The sequence below is a fragment of the Beta vulgaris genome, chromosome 1 (assembly GCF_026745355.1).
Source record: "Beta vulgaris subsp. vulgaris cultivar EL10 chromosome 1, EL10.2, whole genome shotgun sequence".
Classification (NCBI taxonomy): Eukaryota; Viridiplantae; Streptophyta; class Magnoliopsida; order Caryophyllales; family Amaranthaceae; genus Beta; species Beta vulgaris.
The window spans coordinates 31,216,347-31,240,529 of record NC_079202.1 but is presented as its reverse complement, the minus strand read 5'-3'; the positions used below and the strand labels follow the sequence as shown (position 1 = coordinate 31,240,529).

Below are 24,183 nucleotides of genomic sequence, written 5' to 3'. Positions count from 1 at the left end.
TGTAGGATTCTCATAGTTGGATGGAGAGAACCTTCAATTATGACCGGCCTAACATCTTTTGCTACTAATGTGTTCTGCTATTACACATCGTGAAGTTCTTGTAATATACATAACAATCATTCAAGGGCATTTATAAAGGTTCATGTAGCCCAATATTCATGGAAAATACTTATTTTATATTTTGCAACTCAACAACAACCAAAATTAACAAGGGTATATGCATATCAAGTTTAGATTCTTTTGTTTCTCCCAACTTAATTATGCTAATGCTTAATATTTAGTTATCTGCAATTACTTTTGCTACCTTGCAACAACTTTCAAACCGAAATTGCAAGTACAAGCATCAAACATCTCAGTACAATAGGTTCACATTCAATATTCTAATTATATTTAGCTTAATTTGAATGTCACAAATACACTTACATGAGATGATAAGCACAATGACTTGGTTCAAATAGTTACACAATTGTTTTTGTTTATCAAATTTTCCAACTTTGGGGGACGGTGCGTACCACGCATCGGCCAACAACTAGTGTAAGTAAAAGCAAGAGGTGAACAACCTCACAATGAGATATTGAACATTTCTTTTAAACAGGCAACGAGATATTGATGATAAGGGAGAAAAATGTGCTTCAGAACGCAATTGTTTACGCATAGAAGCAACATGTTGAAAAAGTTCACAAGAAGAAACAAAGAATGCACACGACATATCTGATGATTTGACGTTGTTATGGGGAGCATAAAGCAACTAAATTATTATATTGGGTTGCTTCATCAAATATAAACACTTGCTATTTTTTATGTATTTTTATTTTTATTTTTATTTTGCTATTATTAGGAAATTAAGTCAATCCAAAGGACTAATCCCTACAATGATACTAGCCTGTAGGAAACACCAACACATTGGCTGATAAGACATGCATAACATGCTAAAGAAATGCCTCAACATAATGTTAGGGGTAAGGATCGAACCCCTGACCTCATGGGCCAAGGGGAAGCGCTCTACCCACTTGAGCTAACTCCTATCCTTAATGCTATTTTCTATGTATGATCTTCGCTAAGAATTAAGCAAAATACTGACAATATTATAATCAAGAAAAACAATAGATTTATATAATTTTAATTTATATAAGTCAATTACATATAGGATAACAAGATTAAATCAAGTTATCTGAACTTATTTTGTTGAAAATAACTTCTAATAAGTTGAACGAAACATATCCTTTATTGAAAAAACTGTCAACTTAAACTATTATAATGAATTGTCGCTGCATGTATTTGCATGCATGTGAAAGTGGCTAGTCAACATTACGAAATATCACAATGAAAAAATTGTCATCGCAAACGTCGCATGCTTAGAAAGTTAGTCTCTACTCATTGAAGCATGTAAACTTAGCTCGTGCAATGCACAGGCACCTTATACTAGTATAATAAAAGAAAAAAATGTATATTGTATATATACAGTTTTTGTGACTTCATGCACACACTTTACTCCTTTTTTTACAGCATTTGTGGAATCGAATATACATTGAAGTTACAGATACTTACAACCTCTTAATTCAAGTAAGCACATACACGCGACCGCAAAGTTTGCCGCCAAAGGTAGGCATGGATTTTCTGCCACTTACAAGTTACAATGGTAGTAATACTGTTGCAACAAAAGCCAAATCACAATATCAATACATTATCTTCAAAAACCTTAAGCAATGACAAGTGCTGACAACTGCAACAATCCTATATTAGAACCAATCTAACACATTTTTAATCCACTTTATGGTATGTGCACCCAATGGCCCCGAAAAAAAAATAAAGCCTAAAGTGGTAATACCTTGTCTTATAGGTGTATTAAATTACTTTAAAACTCTCTCAGTATTTCAGTGCGGGACAAGCATACACTAGGACATTATTGCAATAATAGCAGAAAAGTATAACACAGATTCGATAAGCTCCTCTATTACGCATAAAAATTAGATTTCATTAGAAATCAACAATGGCATATGGCAGAAGGAAATTAGAGAACATCATTTTATGCTGCATAATCACCAATAAGGTTGACCTTGTAAACATGCAACCGCTGCAGGACAATCCTACAAATGACATGCCTATCTAGATTGATATACATAGCTATATGAGGAGGGTACTGGTAAAAATACTTATTTCCGGTCTAATATAGTGCCTAGTATAGTAACTTGTTGAGTACTTAGGCTCCGTTTGGTTCCATGTAAGAAAAATGATGATATGAAAGGGAAAATAAGGAGGTAGTGTGAGGAGTATACATGAGATAAGAAAAACAGGTTTCCCTTTATTTTAAAAGGAAAACAGCTTTTCATTATTGAGAGAGTAATTTTACTTCAAGGGAAAATGATTTTACATTCTTTTGCCAATCAAACAATGTAAAACTGAAAATAGAGAAAAAACAGTTTTCGAAGAAAACGTTTTACACTCCACCAAATGGAGTCTTAGTCTTGCTGGACAATAAATGCCACTAACTCACTTCTCATGCGTCATGACAAGGCAGAGAAGATGACCATTGGGCACATTGAAAGCTTACAAATAACTAACGAGGGTAACTGATTGCGTAGTGTGCAAGGGATTGTGAGTTACTAGACAGTTTCACAAATGATTTGCAATATTCCTCCTCCAAGGGGGAACGGGGAGTGGGATAATGTTGGTTTGAGGTAGCGCCACTTTAACTGTAGTAATTTATAAATTGAGTAAAGCTACTAGGCGAGTATCTCTTTGACTCTCCCTCTCCTATGTCTTAATCCTTCCCCCTCCCTATCTGTCCCATTATCCTAGCCCTACCCAGCAGCAATCACCACTTCCTGTGTCGGCAAATTTAGGTAGCCCCTGCTGCTTACTCCGGGAACCTCTGATTTTGGTCTCACGGAGGCCGGGAGAGTGCCTTTGCTGCAATCCTCTTATTCACGTGCAGGTGGTGCCCTCAATATCCATTTTCAACTCATAAGTAGCATGCTTGGTTTGGACTTTAGAGACCCCACTATCCACTGTGTTGCTTGGTAGCTTGTGATCCAAAATCAGATCCAAACCATGAAGTTTTTCTAAGTACTGATCCTAATCATGGCAAGGGAGAGTTACATGGCTTAAAGATTAGTACTAGTTCACTCATTCTAACAGACGAAGGCATGGAAGGCTTAAAGATTAGTACTAGTTTACTCATTCTAACAGACGAAGGCATGGAAGCTAAGTAGGTGAAGCTAGCAGCTGCTCATGGGTGATGCTTGATGGTAATTAGTGTTAGTTTAGTCCTAATAATGCTTTAATTTCACTAATTAAGCTTTGAAGTTACTGAGCTCTCAAAACACTTTTGTTAAACTGGTTTTCTACAAGTCTGATTGTATTTTGCTTAGTGAGGAAGTATTTTGGACGTATAAAACAAGTTGCAGCAAGCTCCCAGCTTTATCGAGGTGCTTGAGCTACTTTCTTAAAATGGTCCAATTACAAGCTTTCTTAGTTGGGAGGAAAGAGCTTCTATTTGCTAGCAAGCAAAAGATGCCAGCATATGCGAGAACTTGGAGCTGTTTTCTACTCATCTGGGCAGGCTTGTTTCTTCATCTTTTCAATCACTTCATTCCTTGAAATAGGAAGACCAAGTATAGGAAAGGTTCCTATTGGCTCCTGTCCAAGTTGGGCCGTCCAATTGCAAGGAGAAGCTAGAAAGCTAGAAGGTGTCCAGTTTTCAGCCGTTTTTTAGGAAGATGCTTTGTATTTCTGTTGTTTCTTTATTTCCTTAATGTGTAAGCTTCTAATACTGATGTTTTAGGTCCCTTTTAGCTTGTTTTCTATATATATGTAAGCTTGGTTGTCAATGAAAATAAGATTTTGAAGTTGTTTAACAAAAATACAAGCAGTTGCGTTTAAAGCTTAAAAACCAAGTGTCTTTAATCTTTGTTCGTATCTCTTGGAAGTCAAAACTACAAGAATTCATTCTAATTACCAGAACTTGAGAGTCATTCATTTTGATGATTAAATCCCTTTTAGTTTAGGATGAGAGTGATTCACTTCCTTTACTAAAGATCCAAATTTCTTAGCTTCAAGAGTGATTCTTTTAACTTGTATTCTTATCTATATCCTAAACTCTATTCTTAAGTGAGTTGTGTTTGTTTCAGCTTGGCACAAAGAAGACCAGATTTGCAGTAAATATTGGATTCAATTACATTCTCTGATTTTCTAAATAACTTTGTAGGTTTAGTCACCATCTAAATTACTGCAACTTGGCATTTTGGTGTTTTTGCTATCCGCATTATGTCGAAACTACAAGGAATTTCGTACACTACCCCTGTCCTTGCAATCTACCGAAATGGAACAGACCTAAAATTCAGACAGCAATAAAGAGGTATCTATCTCTTTTTCTCTCTCTAAAAGTCTCCAAAGCGAGAAGACAATAAACCAAGGAATTTATGGGGTTTGGGCCCCACTGTCCTAAGAGTTCAGATTAAACTTTTTGAAGATTTCCTTCAAAATGATTAACCAAAAAAAGTTGTTCATCATACTTTAAGTTCCAAAATAATTTCCAGGATACTCTTAGTACACTCAGGTGGAAGATCACGAATGTGATTAGCAGTTTTATGACATCACGTTATACTACAATTATTTTGCTGTACTTGGATACCATTCTTCATCCAAATCATATCTATACATTCTTTGAGATGTCAAGCATGTCTTCATATACTTGATCATCACCGATGCACAATACATAATCAACAATAAAATCATCCTTTCAAGTTCTATTCTATCAACATAACCAGGACCTCTCATATTTCAAGTCCTCGTTACCCAATTGGACAAGCCCTATTCCTATTTTAAGTCCTCTTTATCGCCTCTTTTATTTTTTGATCCAATAGAGGTACAAACACCAAAGAAAACAAAGAAACTAACACAAAGAAAAATCACAACAAAAGCTAAACTAGAGCAACATAAAGCAAACTAAAAGACTAGGGAGGAAGAAGACGAGGGATTGACACCCCTCTGAAATCTTCGTCAATAATGGAGCTAAGCCCAGCAAGAGCAGACGAGAAGATGTTGGCAAGGAGGAGCTGAGTAACTCCGTGATTGGCAAGCCAATGTGCAGCTCGATTGCCTTCTCTATACACATGTAGTATTCGAGCTTCCCGATCTTCTTGTTGGATCAAATAATATGCAATGGTTTATGAGATGTGTACACTCGTTTCTTCCTGCTTCTTTGTGTTGGATCATTTGCACACACGCAAAGTTATCAAGTTGCACCATGAGTTGGCTTATTTGTAATTCCTGCGCTAGTTCCAGACCTCTAGCGAATGCCATAACCTCGACCTTAAAGGCGTCGTAGTACCCAAAGTTCAGTGATAATGCTAACATAAAACCCCCACAATGATCCCGGAATATTGCTCCACCTCCTGCTGGACCTGGAGCACCTCTCGCAGCCCCATCCGAGTTCAACACATACCAATTCAGTGGTGGGTGCTTCCATCTAATCCCGAACTCCACTTTTGTTTTTAACTCTTCAGTTTTCTGCCTCAGCACTATACTCTACTCTATTCCAAGACGGGCTTTCATTGTATCTCACATGAATAAAGCCACCTCTCTTACGGAACCTCTTGGCCACGCCCAAATGTAATACAATTGCGCCATTTCCAAATCCACCAAATAGAAATGCAAACATTGTCTTCATGTTGCAGGTTTATGGTAAGTCAAGTTTTCAAAGGTTGTTGATAAAACTCTAGCTTCGACCAAACCATTCAAGTTGTAGGACAATCCCTTATAATGTGTAAAGTCGACTCATCTTCCGCACCACACACAGAAATTAGGATCCTTCGTTAATTTTCATTTTAATCTCATTGAATTCCCAAGAATCCGGTCATGACAAACCATCCACATAAAGGCCCTTATGCGTTGTTGAATTGTAGTAGTCAAAATCAAATTCCAACAATCATCAACTATCGAATCACTAAATTTTTACGCATTATACGGAGGATTTGATAGAAAATTTGCCTTTCTTACCCGAACCACAGTATAATAGATCTCCAACCTCATTGTCTTCTTTTAATTCAAATGATTGAATTTGTTTCACCACCTCCAAGGGTAAATACTCCGCATATGACCCCCGATTCCATCCTTGCAGTTCATCCCACATATCACTAACAGTTGTGCCCAACAACTCATTTGGTATGGGCTTAGACGCTAGACTCAAAAGTGTTGATTTGGCAACCCATTTGTGATCCTAGAATAAGGTCCTTTGCCCATTGCTAACAGCCACCTGCATCCCCTCACAAAGAAACTTGGCATTGTCAGTAATGCCTTCCAAATATTAGACATCCCTTGTTTAGGAGAGAGCATGTCGATGTCACATCTCCCCTCACAATATTTTGTGCGAATAACTCAAGCCCACAATCAATTAGGTTCCCTAAGAACACGCCAACCCAACTTGGTTAAGAATGCGTCATGCTATTGACGTGCCGAAGGAATAGCAACACCTTGACTTTAGGGTTTTTGTAGAGTCTCCCAAGCTGCTCTTTTCTCCTCCGAACCACCCCAAATAAATCTTCTCACTCTCTTATTCTATGTTGCTCGGACTCGGGCACCCATGTCTGACTCGGCTATTTTTTTGGAACATTTTCATTTTTTGGCCCCAAATGAAGTGTCCAAGTGTCCCACCCATGTCCGAGTGTCGAGGATCCAACACGGGTACTTGAGGTGAAATGAAGAGTCCGAACAACATAGTTCTTATCAATATCATCACACACCATTCTTGGAAGTTTTGCGGATTACATAGAATAGTTGGCCATTGTCGACAACTTAGAGCTAGCAAGCGTTATTCTACCCGCTAGAGACAAGTATTTGGTTTTCCAACCAAACACTTTGCGAACAATTTTCTGACAAATGTGACTAAATGTATCTCTTGTAATGCAACTCGTAATGGTTGGTATTCCAAGGTACATTCCAAGATTTTTCGTTGCCTCAATGTTCAAAGCATTACTAATAGTCGGTTGTTGGTCTATGGGGACGTTCTTTGAGAAGGATACCCTCGATTTCGGAAGACTAATCTTCTGACCCAAGGCTAAGCAAAATCTTCGAAGGCATTCATGTATTACTTGGGCTTGGTTGATACTAGCGTGTGCAAATAATAAAGCTTGATTGTGTATTAGAAATGAGACCTGGTAAGATTGGCTTAAGGCGATTAACAATCACCTTAGTGATTATTTTATAAGACACGTTGCAAAGTCCTACAAGACGAAAGTGAGCAGCCAACTTCGGATGTTCAACTTTGGGGATTGGCGCAATGAAAGTATATCATTGAATTTTTTAGGTCTTCCTTTGCCTCCAAGCACTGCAAGAACTAACTCATAAACATTTGGAACTAATTCCGGAATTCCTCTTTATCGCCTCTCATTACTCAATTGGGTGTTTCACTTCACACATGGTAAGACGATATTTGTTGCAATGACACACACAATTCATAAGATCCCCAAATCCGGAACTAGGCTAAGGTTTCAGTTGGGTTTGTTAGTCTTGATCTTTATAATACTGATTTTGGCTGGCTGGCCTACATGGATTCTGCTCACTATTTTTTCTTTCATCTCTAACTGTACCTGATATTCTACAGCTCAAAAGAGAATGAAAGCTTTTCTTGAGCAAAATTTTAATAAAACAAGACATATTAACAGCAAATGTGGAGATATAAAGACTAAATTGTGTTGTTTATGGATTATATGTTTCAGAAATAGAGAGGACAGATTCAGCTGTCGCATTTAGAGCTAGCCAATATACTGAAAAATAAATGTTTATATATAATGGATCTTTCTACTCCCTGTTTCTGTTACAGAGCCCCTTCAGATCGGTTTTACCACCTTTAAGAGAAATAAGTAAACAGCAAGCCATGTAGTTTAATATATTGAGGTTGCTTGGAGCCTTCGAGATAAAATGATAGTCCTTGCACATAAAACCTTGTGAACCAACTGGTTTCCTATCATTTCTATATCTTAGTTCCGGGATTTCCCCTATTTGTATCTAATGTCCCTTGATTGGAAGGTGAATTTAATTTCTTTAGTGAGTTTTTTTTCTGTAAAAGTTTCCCCTCATGTAAAGAATACTACTCCATCCATCCTAGGAAAAAATATTCAAATTTCCTTCTGTGGATTGTCTCTATAAAGATTTTGCTATTCCATTTCAAGTAAACTTTCCATCTTCTTTCTCCATCAAGACAACTCTTTTTTCTCTTAATCATAACCCTTTCTCTAGCTTTTTCTTCCCTGTATCCAATACCAATATTCTTATTCACATTTAACAACTATCTTTAATATTTGTGCCAAAAGAAATGTGAAAATATTCATGGGATGGACGGAGAAATAGATTGCACAAAACAAAAGACGGCTTACTGAGTATTGCCTATGGTCTATAAACTTATTACAGATATTGGAAAATCTTTAAAACAATGGAAGTTCTTGTCTGAGTACTTACCTCGCAGGTAACCTTGCTTTCTTCTACACTTGAATACTTGAAGTAGAAGTTGGAGCCTGAAGGACTTGCTGCAGAAAACGTGCTGCTAGACGCTGAGCAATGCCACCAAGAACACGACCCCCAAGTTCACGTGCTTCACCTTGTTGAAGAACCTGCAGAAATAAATGAATCAGTAACCTGAGGGATAACATCATATTCTAATTAGCACAATCAATAATGATATCATGCCAAGACCACAGACCAAGCCCTAAATTGCCAATTGATCTCTTTGTTAAGTCATTGAACCACAGCTCTAATCTAATCGACTTAGTTGAAGAAAAAGGAAGAAGAATTTTTCTCTATCTACCCTCAACCCTAAACATAGTTTTTCTCTCTAGCCGCCTCCCTTTTTCCCCTTTCCGTTCATGAGTTAGGGGCTGCCATGGATGCTCTCATCCATGGTAAGCCCAATTTCCTTTCTTGTTTTCATTTCTAATTTGTCGTTTTGTTTTGTTGAATAAGTTAGTCTCTTTTTATGAGAGTTTCTTGTGCCATGATATGGGAAGACTAGTCTTCTCTGTTGCGGGAGGTCTCCTTCTCCCCTATGGGAGTTGTGAGTCTAGTTTTTTTATTTGTATGTATGAGAAATTGTTCTCATTGGTTGAAGTTCAAAACTATCAACATGAAGGTATTGGAAGCTCGGATGCGGTCAATATGGATAAATCAAAAATGTTCTTCTCCAAACTATGTCAAAATGATAGACGGTTCCATTAATAGTTGCTTGGGACAACAAATACAAGGGACTTGCGCCACAATATTCGATCCATTGTAGTTTCATCGAAGACGAAATTGATCTGATCTTGTTTAATTGTATCTTGTTTTTCTTTATTACTTATTCTAGATGCCGTTTGGGAAATTTCTCGTTCAAAAAAAAAAAAAAACCACAGCTCTAACAATTGTAGTGCTGAAGAATTCTAACCATACTCAAGGCCATGTATATAATATGTTGTTCACGTAAACAAAATATAAAGTATAAATACTATACACCATAAACAATGTAAATACGTACAAACAAGGACCTCTTCAGTATATTAATTCACTTTGTACTATTGCAAACAAGCTACATACAAACAATATTGGTTGTTTATTCTTTATTGTAAATAAGGAAAAATAATTACCCAAGTATCTAAGATTATAAATTTCTAATCGACTAAAAGAACCTTATTATATAAAAAGGAAAAATTGTCCTGAATAAGCCAACCTTTGGCCTGTCTGCTTAAAATAAGTCAGACTTTTGGTTAATTTAGAATAAGCAAAGCTTGTAGGGGTATTAACTTTTAATGGGCTCAAGATTAGGTCCTTTTTTTTTATTTCGAGCCACCCGAATAGTCGTTTAAGCCGTGACTTAACCACCGGCTTCGTTTTGCTCACCGAAATTTTCGCCTGCATCAATTAGTTGAATCGTCATTGATTATGGCATGATCAAAACATAAACCACCAAATTCGATCACTCTCACTCTCTCTCCTCTTTCTTTCTCCTCTTCGTGGCTCAGCTTCACATTAACTTTGATGAAGTTTCGTTGTTTTCAGTTCCTCAGTACTCCAATTTTGTCATTTTACCACCTAAAAACCTCGAAAACCTACTTCCTAAATTCACGAATTTCAGGGACTTTAAATCGGGCTTCAGCGCCATTCTCACAGATTTGAAGAATGATTGAGCTTTAAACCGGGTTGGAGTTTAATTTTGGGAGTGGGTGGCGTTGGGAAGCCGCGAGAGAATAACGGTAATGGTGCGGATAGCAGACCGGAGGGGCAGCTCCATTCTGGTGTTGTGGTTGTTTTGCAAAGAGGAGAGAGAGAGAGCAAGGGTGATAGTGAGGGAAGACGTAGGAATCAGCGGATAGGGGTTGGAGTTTGATTTTGGAGGTGGTGGCTGGGGTAGGAGGCCGGTGGAAGGTTTTGGGGAAGGTTGGTGGTCGGGAAGAGGGTAATGGTCTTGGGGGTGGAAAGGGAGGTGGCAAGAGAGGGTTAGAAGAAAGTTTGTGAAGGAGAGGAGAGAAATGGAAGAGGAAATTTTTTTATGTTTTCCTAATCAATATTAATAAGAGAAATTTGTTAGCAACCTTTTATAAGCAACTTTTTGTCAGAAATAACCTTTCAAAATTTTTTTGTCAAGAGAAACCTTAAAACCTAGAAACATAAATGATGACATCGTTGCAGCATTGACCAATATTTTTCGGCATTAAGTCATTTAAAAATTTGCCAGAAACAACCCTTTATAATGACTTTTTTTTTGTTAGAAAGAACCTTTTATAAAAAAAATTTGCAAGTTAAAACCTTATACTAAATTTTTTTTTACGAGATGATGTATAGCAGACCTATCCTCCAGTTTTGACTTAGCCATGTCCGCATTAACCCGCACATGTATTTCACATTACCTATGTAAATTATTGCTTCTCGCAAAATTTTTGGGTCATTAACTGAGTCAATGTCGGAATGATGCCATCAAGTTTCTTTAGACAAAATTTTTTATGTTTAAGGTTTCTCTTGACAAAAAAAAAGTTTAAAAAGGTTGTTTCTAGCAAAAAGTTGCTTATAAAAGGTTGATTGACAAAATTCTCTATTAATAAATTAAAATTTAAACCAACAAAAAATACACGTTGATGAGTTACCTACAATAGGAGGTTGTTTACCTGTTAGCCCTATTTTAAGCTAATACCCCGACAAGTTTTGCTTATTCTGAGTAAATGAAAAGTCTTGACTTATTTTGGACAGAACGGCCAAAGGTTGACTTATTCCTGACAATTTTCGGAAAGTAAGCCGCTGAATTAGGACCTTGAATTTCCAAATTTGCAACATTCAGATAATGGTTTATCGAGCAAGCTCATAACAGAACCACAGAAGCAGTAAAACCATCCATTTTTGCAATATCTCAAGTCGGGATTACAATGGATCAAATAAGTGTCTCACAAGTTGTATTCTAAATTAATATGTCAACTAATTGTCTTTTGTATCAACGATCTAATGCAATTTATACAAACAGCCTTTTTGTACAAAATTACAAATTATATATTGGGATATTACTTTGTTAATATGAATATGAAGGTTGTAAAACCAGATATTTGCCAAAATCAACATTCATCTTCTTCGCAAGTAGTAACCAAGATTTATTATACAATCAGGATAGGCCATTCAGAAAACCAAAAGAAGTGGTCTTAGATTCAGTGACGTAGAAGAAAGGTAAAGGAGTACTCAGACCGTCATTTTTTTTCATTCACGAATGAAAGACATTTTGTCCTCTGGTTAGATAATCATATCAATGGACAATATGGAGAGAATGCTTGCTATCAAGGTCTATGACTCGTTTAAGTGCATAAGGAGGCTCCACTCTTAGCTGATCCATTGTCCTAGAAACATTTTTGCAAATCTTACAGCAAATTTCTTGTGGATTTCTGATATTTCAGTGGAGGGGTTGTATTAGGCAAGAAAATAGCAACGATTAAACTGTCTTTAGAGTTCCTTAGTTCTCTATACAACTTTGATACTTTCTTGACCTCAAAACACGTAGTTACCTGCCACACCGAACTTATGGGGACTAAGTTGGTAAACAAGGAGATAAGAGAATGGTGCTATAGACGTTTGTGTATGCGCGTCAAGGGTGCACACTGTCCCCAGGCACAAGGATCAGAATATGGGAGGTTCCTAACATATTTAGACGAGTTAACCTAGACTCCTTCGGCGCATGTTTACAGGTGACACATAGGTTGGCATACAGGCATGGACACAAAGACCCCCATCAATACCTTTGAGTTTCATTCTTGAGAACATACTCCCCAGGCACTAACGATGTAAGTTAATAAAATACTTGAACTTAAGACCACAGTTTGTACATAGTACTAAAATTTTGGGTGTTGCATTTTGTAAGCTACTCAACCCATGCCAACAGGATGGCACACGATGTAGAGTATGCTTGCAAGGAAGCTAGCAAAAGTCCCGACTCAAGCTGAAATGGGGCATTTATCATCAATGTGCTCCACCAGTGAGATCCTAAAACCCAATTATCTGACAATTTGAGTTGACAACAAAGCCTATTGATAAGGAAAAAAGTATCGAGTATAGAAATGCTAAGTACACTAATTGGGGAGCAAAAGGTAAGGAAACATATCCTGACAAGCCACATGGGTTGCAAATGAATAGGAAAAATACGACCATAGTTAGGGAAGCTTAAGCCTCGTGAGGTCTCAAGGACTATAATACTGCGTGGTAATTCCCATTGTATAACTATCAAACAGACAAGAATCACAACGAAAAACCAAGAATTCAATATTTGTTCCTCGTGTTCAATGATTATAGTGCATTTGTAAGGGCGCTTAGCCGCTTATAAGCTCATTTGTCATGCAATCAATATGGATCCACCCAGAAGAAAAATAATAGCATTCTATTTTTCAAGAACAGCTCCCCATAGACGAATTATTAGCACAACATATGTAGACATAAAAGTAAACCTTCTGACCTGTAATATAGGTTGCAGAAAGGAAGGATCAAAGTTAGTTGAAGACTGTAAAAGCGCCCAAATCCTTAGTACTCGTCCTCGAAGTTCCAGCATACTTTTCTGTTCAGCATCACTTAGCAAGAAAGGTCCAGATGGAGTGCCATTTGCTACGAGATCCCTCATAAAATCAGGTAAAGAAGAGTATGTATCCATCAAAGAGCCCAGAATTACTGCTTCAGTAACTCGAACTGTTTCCCTTATAACTAGTATCCTTAGCTCTTCGCCACCCGGCCCCAACAATAGCTTCAGAACAGGCTGTAGAGCATCTTTTGCAGAGAAGTCCCTGTCTTTACGTCCCTCAACAAGTAGGTTCTCAAGTCTATTCCACCTGCAAATGACCATTACATAAGAAATCTTGTCCCTCAATTTTTTGCAATCACTTATAGCAAGGATCAAGATGAACCTGAACTTCCCATCTTTGAACAGCAACTCAATAAGAGCATCTCTCAGATATGGATTGGGATCAGTAAGAAGTCTCTTAGCAAAATATGGATAAGAAGCAGCCAGAACCTTAAAATTTGGGTCAGCATAGAGTGCTAAACCTTCCAACACAGTAAGCGACCTCAGTATCAATGCATAATATGCTGGAACTGCAACATTTAATATAAAAAACATCAGAAGTAGAAACTCGAAGGGGCCTCAAAATTTGATTGTGGATTTCACATTCTCCGTCACTGATAGACATCTCAGAGTGGAGTGTTACATCAAGTCTATGGTCAAGATTGAAATCAGAAAAGAAGATTACCATTGAAAGGATACTGATAAAAGACAGCCCCCAGACCATCGACAAGTGTCTTAAAGTTAAGTTCACTAACAGTAGCATCGAGTGCATCATCAAAGAAACTTCGAAGGGCAGGCACAATAGGAGAGACATCCACATCGGGGGTTAAGAAATCTAATGCATAATAATCTCGAGCCATGGCTTCATAATCACGATTAACCATGTGGACGACATGACCAATAATTGCAAACCTTGCTTGCTCTGGGGTTTCACTCATCATTCCAAAGTCAATGAATGCAAGCTTTCCCTCAGGTGTCGCCAAAAGATTGCCAGGATGTGGATCTGCATGAAAGTATCCATACTCAAGTAATTGTCTAAGGCTACACTGTATACCAATGGTAACAAGATCCAGCACCTTGAGCCCTTGTCTCTCAATTGCAATTTGTTCATTTAGCTTTACACCATCAACCCATTCCATTGTTAAAACTTTGGCACCAGTGTAGTCCCAGAATATATCAGGAACAAAAACATCTTCCTTGTCAGCATACAATTTCTTAAATCTTCTTGCATTTTTACCCTCCTGCAGATACCTATCAAAATTAACATTCAAACCCAAAGGAATCATAAAAGGAAAAGAGTTAAAGTTCCAAAGCTTTCAAAAAGACCATCATAGATAGGATAGATTCACCACTGAAGCACATTAGCTTTCGTGAAGACTAAACTATGGTTTTCCAATTTAACACAACTATTTGACACTATACCCTAGGATCATTTGACAAAGAGTTTAATCATGCAAGCCCTGTCTGACATCCACGTCGAAACCTGCTCCCTTTCAGATGGCTATGCAGGTTGAGGCTTGGTGGTGGGTGTTACCATTCAAGTATCCTGTTAATGGAATATTAAAAAAAATATTTACTGGTTCCTATCTTCCTCCTCATAGAATTTTCAAAGATGTTGTTTTTCTTGTTGCTTGTAATTGCAAAGCCAATGAAAGAGCTTTGCTACTTTTGTAATTGTTGTCTTTGCTTAGTTGTCTAGTAGCCTCTGCTTGGCTACTGTTGTCTAGAGTTTGTTAGACTAGTTTGTATCCCATCCTATTTTTTTGGTTATCAATAACAACTTTTAATTGCCAAAGAAAAAAAAATACTTAAAAGTATCCCTACCTGAACATAATTTAGCTCTTGATAAACTCTTCTGGCAAATTCATCAACTAGAGCAACAACGTCACTTGTGACTAGATCAATATATTTATTTATAAACAGTGCCAGTCCTCTTATCAGGTAAAAGTCAAGTCCTATGGCCTCTTCAATACCAGGCCGCTGCACCTTCACAGCAACAGTCTGACCAGAATACTTCAACTGAGCTTTGTACACCTGGCCCAAACTGGCAGCCGCAATTGGATATGGAGATATGGATGAGTAAATGGCTTCAAGTGGAAACCCTAACTCTTTTTCGATGCATGTGAAAGCCTCCACATTTGGAAATGTAGGCAAGGCATCCTAATCAATGACACACAATCATAAGAATTCCACTCATTTAAACAAACTGAGATGAAAGCAAAAAGTCTAGCAACATGAAATTGAATATCCAGAAATTCCAAAGTCAAAATCTGATATCATCTTTTGTCTAAAGGGCAAGGTACCTGAAGCTGCGAGAGTTCCTCAAGGTACTCAGGTGGGCACAAATCAGGCCTCGTGGATAAGCCCTGGCCAATTTTGACGAAAGTAGGTCCCAATCCAGTGAAAATTTTCCTCAGCTGCACTGCTCGCAAGGATTTGTTTAGATTGATCTGACCATTCCAATTATCCAGCAAGAGCTTGAAAGCAAAGGAACCCAAACCGAATAATATTTCTGAGGTCCTGCGCAAGACCTATTGTTGGTAGTCAGTGACATAATACCCCACATAATCTATCCTAAGGGGAAAAAAAAGACAAGCTAAAGGTAGAACGACATAAGATTGTACCCGGATGGGACGTGAGCCATATTTAGTAGCGAGCATCTCCGGAGTGTACACAGAAGCAGCGGCTGCTCTGGTCATGGCTCTTGCTTCAGCTTGCATATCATCAGCAAGATTTCTCGGTCTGGCAACAGTGACTTGCAGTGCGTCATAGTTACTGCTGCTCTTCTTGCTAGTCCCTTCACTAATAGAAGGCAGTGCTGTTGTATTAGCCTCCACTAATGCTGAAAGTGTCAACGCTCTAGCTTTTCGCCTTTGTCGACTCCATCTGTGAGAGTCCATGTTAATGAATGATACATGGACCGTATGAATGAAACTCAAGGGACGGCATAACGAGACCATCCCAGAGGAGGGAACAGGCTGATTAGTTGCAGCCATCGACAGCTTCTATAAATTATCAAAACCTCTGATCTGCAATGTCAATGAGACAGATTTTACTATCAACTTACTATAATAAAAAGACATTTCATGATAGTGAAAAAAACACGCATGGTACTCAACTCGAAATATTCAATCTCATACACCTAAGTAAATACACATTCTGCCTCAAGAAAGGATTTGCTTAGCATAAACTGCATCTTTTTTATGACTTAGCATAAACTACTTTAACATCAAACCATAGTGAAATTTAAATTGAAATTTAAAAAAAAAAGTAGATCCTCATCTCTCTTTTCTCCCTTTTTTTTTTTTTTTTTTTTTTTGCTCCTCATTATATTCATTCTCCCATTAAAGCTAACACGAAATCCCCAAACCATAAACATGGAAACACTATATAGTATATACCCACTAGATAGATAAAGTATTTTCCCACACCATAACAAATATCACAGTGGAAAGACTACATATACCCCCATCAAAAGCTACAATAACAACTTCAATCCCACATCATAACATCAAAATAGAATTGTTTGCCAAAAAGAAAGAAACAACAAGACCAGAAAAATGGTTGTTGCAAACAAAATTGGTTTCATTAAATGGGTATCAAAAGTAACAGGTATCAAAACCATATGAATAAAGTCTGAATTCTTGCCCATATATGCGTAAAATACAAATCCGAAATTAGTCATAAACAAACCTTAATTTGCCGGAAATCCGAAATTGGGTGTTGTGGTTCAAGTGGTTATGGTAACTCTTTAGATGGAAAGAAAGAGTTTTGGTTCAAGTGGTTATGGAATGAGAGGTCCCTAGAAACTCATACATACCTTGAGAACGCTGCCAAATTGCGAACCAGAAATTTAAAACTCATATCACACGCCTCCAATACATATACACAGAAAAAAAAAATGAGGGAATCATACATTATAGGGGTTATCTATGATAAATGAGGGGTCCTCTTGTAAAGGAATTAGGTAGGATAAATGATCCTCAATTCTGGAAAATGAAATTACAGTCCTATTATATTTGACAATAAATTTGAAATTACACAATTGAGTATTTACTGAATTGATATTATTATTTTTATTGTATTTTTTTTTAACAACAAAAACAAACAAACAGAAGTCATCTTACACTATAATACCCTTTCTAGCATTTACACCCAACACATGAGCTTCCCCAACCATATCCCTACTAACCTTATCTATGATAACTAACCTAATATTTCTACTCATTTTCCTAATATCATCCATTATAGTGGCTAATTCAAACATTGGCTCCTTTTTTTCCATGCTTGTTCTACTACTAGTGAATCTGTTTTAATTCTTATCTTCTGAAATCCTTTATCAACTGCATCTCTCATAGCATAAAGACAAGCATAACCCTCCGCATGAGTGGCGGACCATGAAAAGATATTAGCACATTCCTTAAATATCCGTTGTCCACCCTTAACTCCAATCCATCCAATACCGATTCTCGTATTATTATTCTTGTCTTTCTTCCAAGCATCATCAACAACCACCACATGTTCATCATCTTCCACTTCATAATCCTCCCCCCCCCCCTTTCTACTTCCATTTATATCATGCTCAGAGCGTCGAAATCCTTCCAGGTTATTCAATCTAAATTCTTCATCCTTAGCAATTTTTAACATTAACTCCATTATGCTCTTTGGTTCAATCTTTTTCTTTCTGAAAATTACATCATTTCTATGCATCCATATGGCCCATAAAAAATTAACAAACATTTTAGGGCCCGTTCGGTATTATTGTTGTTTTCTGTTTTTTGGTTTTTTGATTTTCAAAGTTATATGATATATCTCCTATAATGAATAAAAAAATAGTCAAATTTATTGGGAACATGATGATTTTGAAAAATGAAAACCACTTTTTCTGGTTTTCAGTTTTTGGTTTTTAGTTTTCAAAAAAACTGAAAACTGAAAACAAAAAACGATAACGAACGACCCCTTAGCTCTTTCACTATCTCTTCCTTCCTCATTCCAAAATAGTTTCAGAAAAATTGATTATCCATTCTTTAATACTTATTCTCCCACAAAGCCTGAACCCTAATTTCCAACGGCGATCCCATCTAAACTTTAGAGGTAATTTCACAATTCCTAAAAAGATGCTCCTCCATTTGCAACTCCTTTCCACACAAATAACATTCCTTCTGAACATGAATATTTCTCTTCCTCAAATTATTCGTCACTGTAATAGCTCCATTAATAATCCTCCACACAAGAACCTTTCTTTTAGCACTTAACCCCATATTCCACAAATTTATCAAAAACTTTCTCAAATTTTCATCGCACTCACCTCCCATTTCATTTTTTACACACAAAGCATAAACATCTTTGACACTCGCATGCCCAGAAACGTCACAATACCAAACATATTCATCCTTCTTGTTTCCTTGTGAGACATTCGTGACAAGAATCTTGTGAACAAAATCCTTATCAAAAAATCTCCACACCAATTGCACATTCCAACTCTTACCATCTTGCTTCATCAAGTCTTTCACCATTTTAACGCCACTCTCCTCCAAATTGACGTCATTATTCAAACCAGTTGCTTTTCCACTAGCCCATTTTTTTCCTGATATAGCAGTCTCCATTCCATTCTCAATTACCTTTACCACCCTCTCTCTTGCCACTTGAACAAATCTCACCAATCCCTTAAAACCCCAAGAGATACTCACTGTTTTTCTATTCTCCATGGCCATTGTCACCGACGATCCACGATACTTTGAAAAGATGACCTTCGAAACCAATAGATATCTTTTACTATGAATTCTTAACACTTGTTTCACTAGTAACGACTGATTAAACAAGTGAACATCACACACTCCAAGACCCCCTAGACTCTTAGATCTTTCAACTACCTCCTTCCTTTTCCAATGTATAATTTTTGAATCTTTACCATTCCTCCACAAGAATTCCACAAATATGTTGTTCAACTTATTTGAAATATACTTTGGCATCATAAAAATGGCCAAAAGATGTTTATGTTGGCACAAGGATGTGACAATACTATTTATTAACATCACTTGACCCATATGCGAAAGCGTCATATGCTTCCAGCTTGCAACCTTCCTTTTAACTTTATCAACTAGGGTTGAGAATTTCGAAAAACTTCTCCCATCAACTTCCACATCACACCCCAAGTACTTGCCCAACTTTTCTATAGAAGGCATTCCCAACAAACTTTTCATAAACCTTTTCAATGTATTTTAGTAAGTTATTAATTATAATTTTTTGAAAGGGTTTTATTTATTAAAAAGGTTTATTATTAATTATAATGATTTTGAATAGGCTTTTATAATATATTATGGGTTTTTCAAATAGATTCTAGCCTAAATTAAATATTGGACCTAAGTTTACAAATTATAATCCAAGTAGTTAGTAATTAGTAGTTGAAGATATTTATTAATAGAAAATCAGAAAAGATTTTTTTAAAAAATAAAGAGATAAAACTTACAAAAAAAAAGAAAAAAGATTTACACACAAAAGAATTGTTTGCGTCGGCTTCAATATCACGCCAGTGAGAATGGTCATGTTTATCAACTTTTGTGTTCTATTATTTCTTATATTCTTGATTATTTAAACTTCTAGAATTATGTTTTGTAGGATAAATATATTTTTTCCTAATCATAGTTGGTTGATCGTAAATATTAGTTAGACCTTAGCTAGATTAGTTTATCTTTCTCCCTAAATTCATCTTTTAATTTCCTAGTCCTACTTCGACTCTACTTATCCAACTAGTGTAAATAGGGGTCTCCACCCATATCTTCACACTAAATTTGAGAAATAAATATTTTTTTCTCAAGTTTAAACTCTCCCTCTCTCTTAGCCTACCCTTTCTCTTGCTCCCTAGTAACAATAATCGTAGTCAGGATGAAAATGGAAAGTTTAAGAGAGTCTAAAACCGCAAAAGATGTTCAAGAGATCACCCAGGAAAGGACTATGAAGGAAATCTGGTAACTTGTAGGATCTGTAACAAGTTAGGCCATAGAGAGTATGTGTGCTTCCAAAAAGACTCAACATTAGCAAATCCTAAGCCAAACCAGAATCAGGGAGGTAATGGGAGCAAAGGACTCCAATAACAATCAATGACCAATAATCATGTTCCTCCTAAGAATGGGAATGGAGGAGACAATCAGACTAAGACAAATAATCAAGTTCGAGTGTTTGTCATGAACAATTATGAGGCTGAAACGACTACAAGCATGGAGATTGGTACTTTCTTCACTTCTTCTATTCCAGTTAAGATTTCATACGATTTAGGAGCTTCTCACTATTTTATTTACAAAACCTTAGTGGAAAAACTTAAGTTGGAAAAACCCGAACTTATAAGAATGGATATAGTCATACCTTCTAGAGATCTCATTAATGTTTCTAAATGATATAAAGATGTTTTACTGACTATAGTAGGCGTAGAATTTCCTTCAGACTTAATTGAATTCGAATTAGATGACCTAAATGTTGTTGTGGGAATGGATTGGTTGGAAAAATTCAAAGCCCAAATAGACTACAGATCCGAAAAAGTGATCTTAAAAGGCCCAAAAGGAGTCAAAGTAACCTACAGAAAAATCAGTCAGAAGCCCAATCCAAGAATGATTTCTACCATGCAACTCAAGAACTGTATAAGAAAGGGGTATCCATTATATTTCTGTAGTATACAAAAGTTGGAAGTAGAAGGAGAAAAGATGGAGAATATTCCTGTAGTTAATGAATTTCAGGATGTCTTTCCAGAAGAAATCCCTGGAATGCCTCCAATAAGGGAGGTGGAGTTCACCATATACTTAGTGCCTGGAACTGGCCCAATATCTAAAGCACCATATCGTATGTCTCCAGCTGAAATGAATGAGCGTAAAACCCAATTAGAAGAGTTATTAGAAATGGGCTACATAAGGCCTAGTGTATCCCTATGGGGGTGCACCTATGTTGTTTGTAAAGAAGAAGGATGGTAGTCTAAAGTTGTGCATTGACTACCGTGAGTTAAACCAAGTGACCATCAAGAATAAGTATCCTCTCCCAAGGATCGATGATTTGTTTGACCAACTAAAATGAGCTGGAATTTTCTCTAAGATTGACTTAAGGTCAGGGTATCATCAGTTAAGAATTGCTGATAGAGACATTGCTAAAACCACTTTTAGGACAGGTTACGGCCATTATGAGTTTACAGTAATGCCTTCTGGATTGACTAATGCGCCAACAATATTTATGGATCTCATGCACCGAATTCTAAAGCCATACTTAGACCAATTCGTGGTAGTATTTATAGATGATATATTGATTTACTTTAAGAATAAAGAAGAGCATGAGAAACACCTCTGAATAATGTTGTCAACCTTCCAACAATAGCAATTGTATGCAAAGTTTTCGAAGTGTGAGTTTTGGTTGGAAAAAGTGGCGTTTCTGGGCCACATCATTTCTAAGGAGGGTGTCGTTGTCGGTGATCCGACAAAGATTGAAACCGTTAGTGAATGGCCTATTCCAAAGAATGTGACTGATATAAGAAGTTTTCTAGGTCTGGCAAGTTACGATAGACGTTTTGTTAAGGATTTCTTCAAAATAGTCCGACCCATGATGAACCTTATGAAAAAAGAGTCCAAGTTTATTTGGAGCTCAGAATGTGAGAAAGCCTTGACCGTCCTAAAAGAAAGAGACTAACCACAGCCCATGTGTTATCCTTACCTGATGGGAGTGATACTTATGAAGTATATAGTGATGCATCTAAACATGGTCTAGGGTGTGTTTTAATGCAAGATAGGAGAGTAATTGCTTATGCATCAAGGCAACTGAAGCCATATGAAGTCAACTACCCTACTCATGATCTAGAGTTGGCAGCAATAATTTTTGCTTTAAAGATTTAGCGTCATTATTTGTATGGGGTGACATGTAAGACATATATAGATCACAAAAGTTTGAAATACATTTTCACCCAAAAGGATTTGAATATGAGGCGAATGAGATGGTTAGAATTCATAAAAGATTGTGATTTGGATATCCAATACCATGAAAGGGAAAGCCAATGTAGTGGCAGATGCCTTGAGTAGGAAGACAAGTCATACCTTAAGCACTATGGTGGTGGCAGATCAACTGTATTTAAACTTTCAGAAGATGAATCTTGAAGTTATGCAATATGGAGAAGTAGAGAAAATGTTTAGTGCATTGACCATTCAACCCTTCATGTTTGATCAAATTAGGAAAGCTCAACGGAAAGATGAAAAGATAAAAAGGAATGTGAGGGAGGGTCATGCTGGAGACTTGGAAATTCATGAAGATAGAAGTTTAAGAATGGAAGGAAGGTAGTGTATACCCGAAGCTTGAGAAGATTTGAAATTGAAAATCATGGAAGAATGCCATACTTTTCCATATTTGATGCACCCATGGGGTGATAAGTTGTATAAGGATTTAAAGAAGAATTTCTGGTGGGCTCGTATGAAGGTGGACATAGCTTAATTTGTTTCCAAATGCTTAACATGTCAAAAGGTAAATAGTGACCATAAAAGACCTCAAGGAAAATTCCAACCTTTAGATGTTCCAGGATGGAAGTGGGATTCTATTTCGATAGATTTCGTTGTTGCTTTACCTAAAGGTAAATCTGGGAATGATACGATATGGATAATTGTCGATAGATTGACTAAGTTTGTAGTGTTCATACCTAGGAAGGCAACATGGTCGATGGACCAATTATCTAAGGCCTACATTAAGCATGTATTGAGACTACATGGAATACCGAAAGATATTGTGTGTGAACGATCGAGATTCTAGAATTTTGTCTACTTCTGGCAGAAGCTACAACAAGCCTTTGGTTCGAAGCTATTGATGAGTACTGCTTTTCACCCATCCACGGATGGTCAGATTGAAAGGACCATAAAAACCTTAGAAGATATGTTAAGAGCTTGTGTCATGGAATATCAGGATTCATGGGAAGATCATCTAGATATGATAGAGTTCTCCTACAACAATAATTATCATTCAAGTATAGGCATGGCACCATTCGAGGCTTTGTATGGTAGAAAATGTAGAAGCCCATTACGTTGGAACGATATAAGTGAAATAGTTATACTTGGGCCTCAATTGATTGAAGAGACCGTGCAAAAAGTTAAGATGATCCAAGGAAAGATTAAGGTAGCACAAGATCGTCAGAAAAGCTACGCTGATCTAAAGCTAAGGGAGAGGAATATAAAGTTGGCGAAAAAGTGCTTTTGAAAGTCTCACCAATAAAAGGTGTGATGAGGTTCGGGAAAGAAAGGGAAGCTCAGCCATAAGTTTACAGGCCCATATGAGATATTGCCTAGAGTTGGAAAAGTGGCTTATACACTAGCCCTACCCACTGAATTGAGTCGTATTCATAATGTGTTCCATAAATCTCAGTTGAGACGGTATATCCCAGATGAATCGCATTTGTTCTAACCTAAAATAGTTCAAATTGATGAGAACTTGTCTTATGAAGAAAGGCATATTAAGATGTTAGACAGTAAGGTTAGAATTACCCGGAATAAGGATGTTAAAATCGTTAAGGTGCTTTGGTCTAATCAGAAGTCTGAAGAAGCAACATGGAAAGTAGAGGCTGAGATGTAAAAGAAATATCCAGAGTTGCTTATAGAGGTTAGTGGTAGAGTTACGAGGGTGTAACTCCTTTTAACTCCAATCCATCCAATACGGTTCTCGGATATTCATTCTTGTCTTTCTTCCAAGCACCATCAACAATCACCACACATTCATCATCTTACACTTGATAATCCTATATCCCCTTCTACTTCCATTTACATCATGCTCAGAGTGTCGAAATTCTTCTACGTTATTCAATCGAAATTATTCATTCTTAGCAATTTTTAACATTGACTCCATTATGCTCTTTGGTTCAATCTTTCTCTTTCTCAAAATTACATCATTTCTATGCATCCATATGGCCCATAAAACAATAACAAATATTTTAGCTTTTTCACTATCTCTTCCTTCCTCATTCCAAAATAGTTTCTAAAAATTGATTATCCATTCTTTTATATTTTGGACCCTAACTCCCAACGGCGATCCCATCTAGACTTTAGAGGTAATCTCACAATCCCTAAAAAGATGCTCCTCCGTTTTCAACTACTTTCGGCACAGATAACGTTCCTTCTAAACATGAATAT

General features: G+C 36.9%; 1 protein-coding gene across 2 annotated transcripts; it reads right to left on the bottom strand.

Annotated features, from left to right (window-relative positions):
- Positions 1-1,431: 1,431 nt before the first annotated feature.
- Positions 1,432-16,944, bottom strand: LOC104905681 (hypothetical protein). 2 transcript variants are annotated; one of them, XM_010694282.4, is made up of 9 exons: positions 16,742-16,944; positions 15,673-16,077; positions 15,352-15,579; positions 14,873-15,208; positions 13,734-14,289; positions 13,392-13,578; positions 12,950-13,316; positions 8,458-8,609; positions 1,432-1,648 (listed from the first exon to the last, which is right to left on the bottom strand). In XM_010694282.4, the coding sequence occupies exons 2-8, from the start codon at positions 16,042-16,044 to the stop codon at positions 8,481-8,483; spliced, it is 2,175 nt and encodes a 724-aa protein (XP_010692584.1). In that variant the 5' UTR covers positions 16,045-16,077; positions 16,742-16,944; the 3' UTR covers positions 1,432-1,648; positions 8,458-8,480. The 2 variants fall into 2 exon arrangements, with proteins under 2 accessions (XP_010692584.1, XP_048500621.1); XM_048644664.2 differs by lacking the exon at positions 16,742-16,944 and adding an exon at positions 16,168-16,321.
- Positions 16,945-24,183: the final 7,239 nt, after the last annotated feature.

Coding starts and splice junctions, on each gene's coding strand:
- LOC104905681 (XM_010694282.4), bottom strand. CDS start 16,044: ATGGCTGCAACTAATCAGCCTGTTCCCTCCTCTGGGATGGTCTCGTTA. Junction 15,580..15,672: donor ATGGCTCACGTCCCATCCGG/GTACAATCTTAT, acceptor TACCAACAATAG/GTCTTGCGCAGGACCTCAGA. Junction 13,579..13,733: donor TTATCAGTATCCTTTCAATG/GTAATCTTCTTT, acceptor TAAATGTTGCAG/TTCCAGCATATTATGCATTG.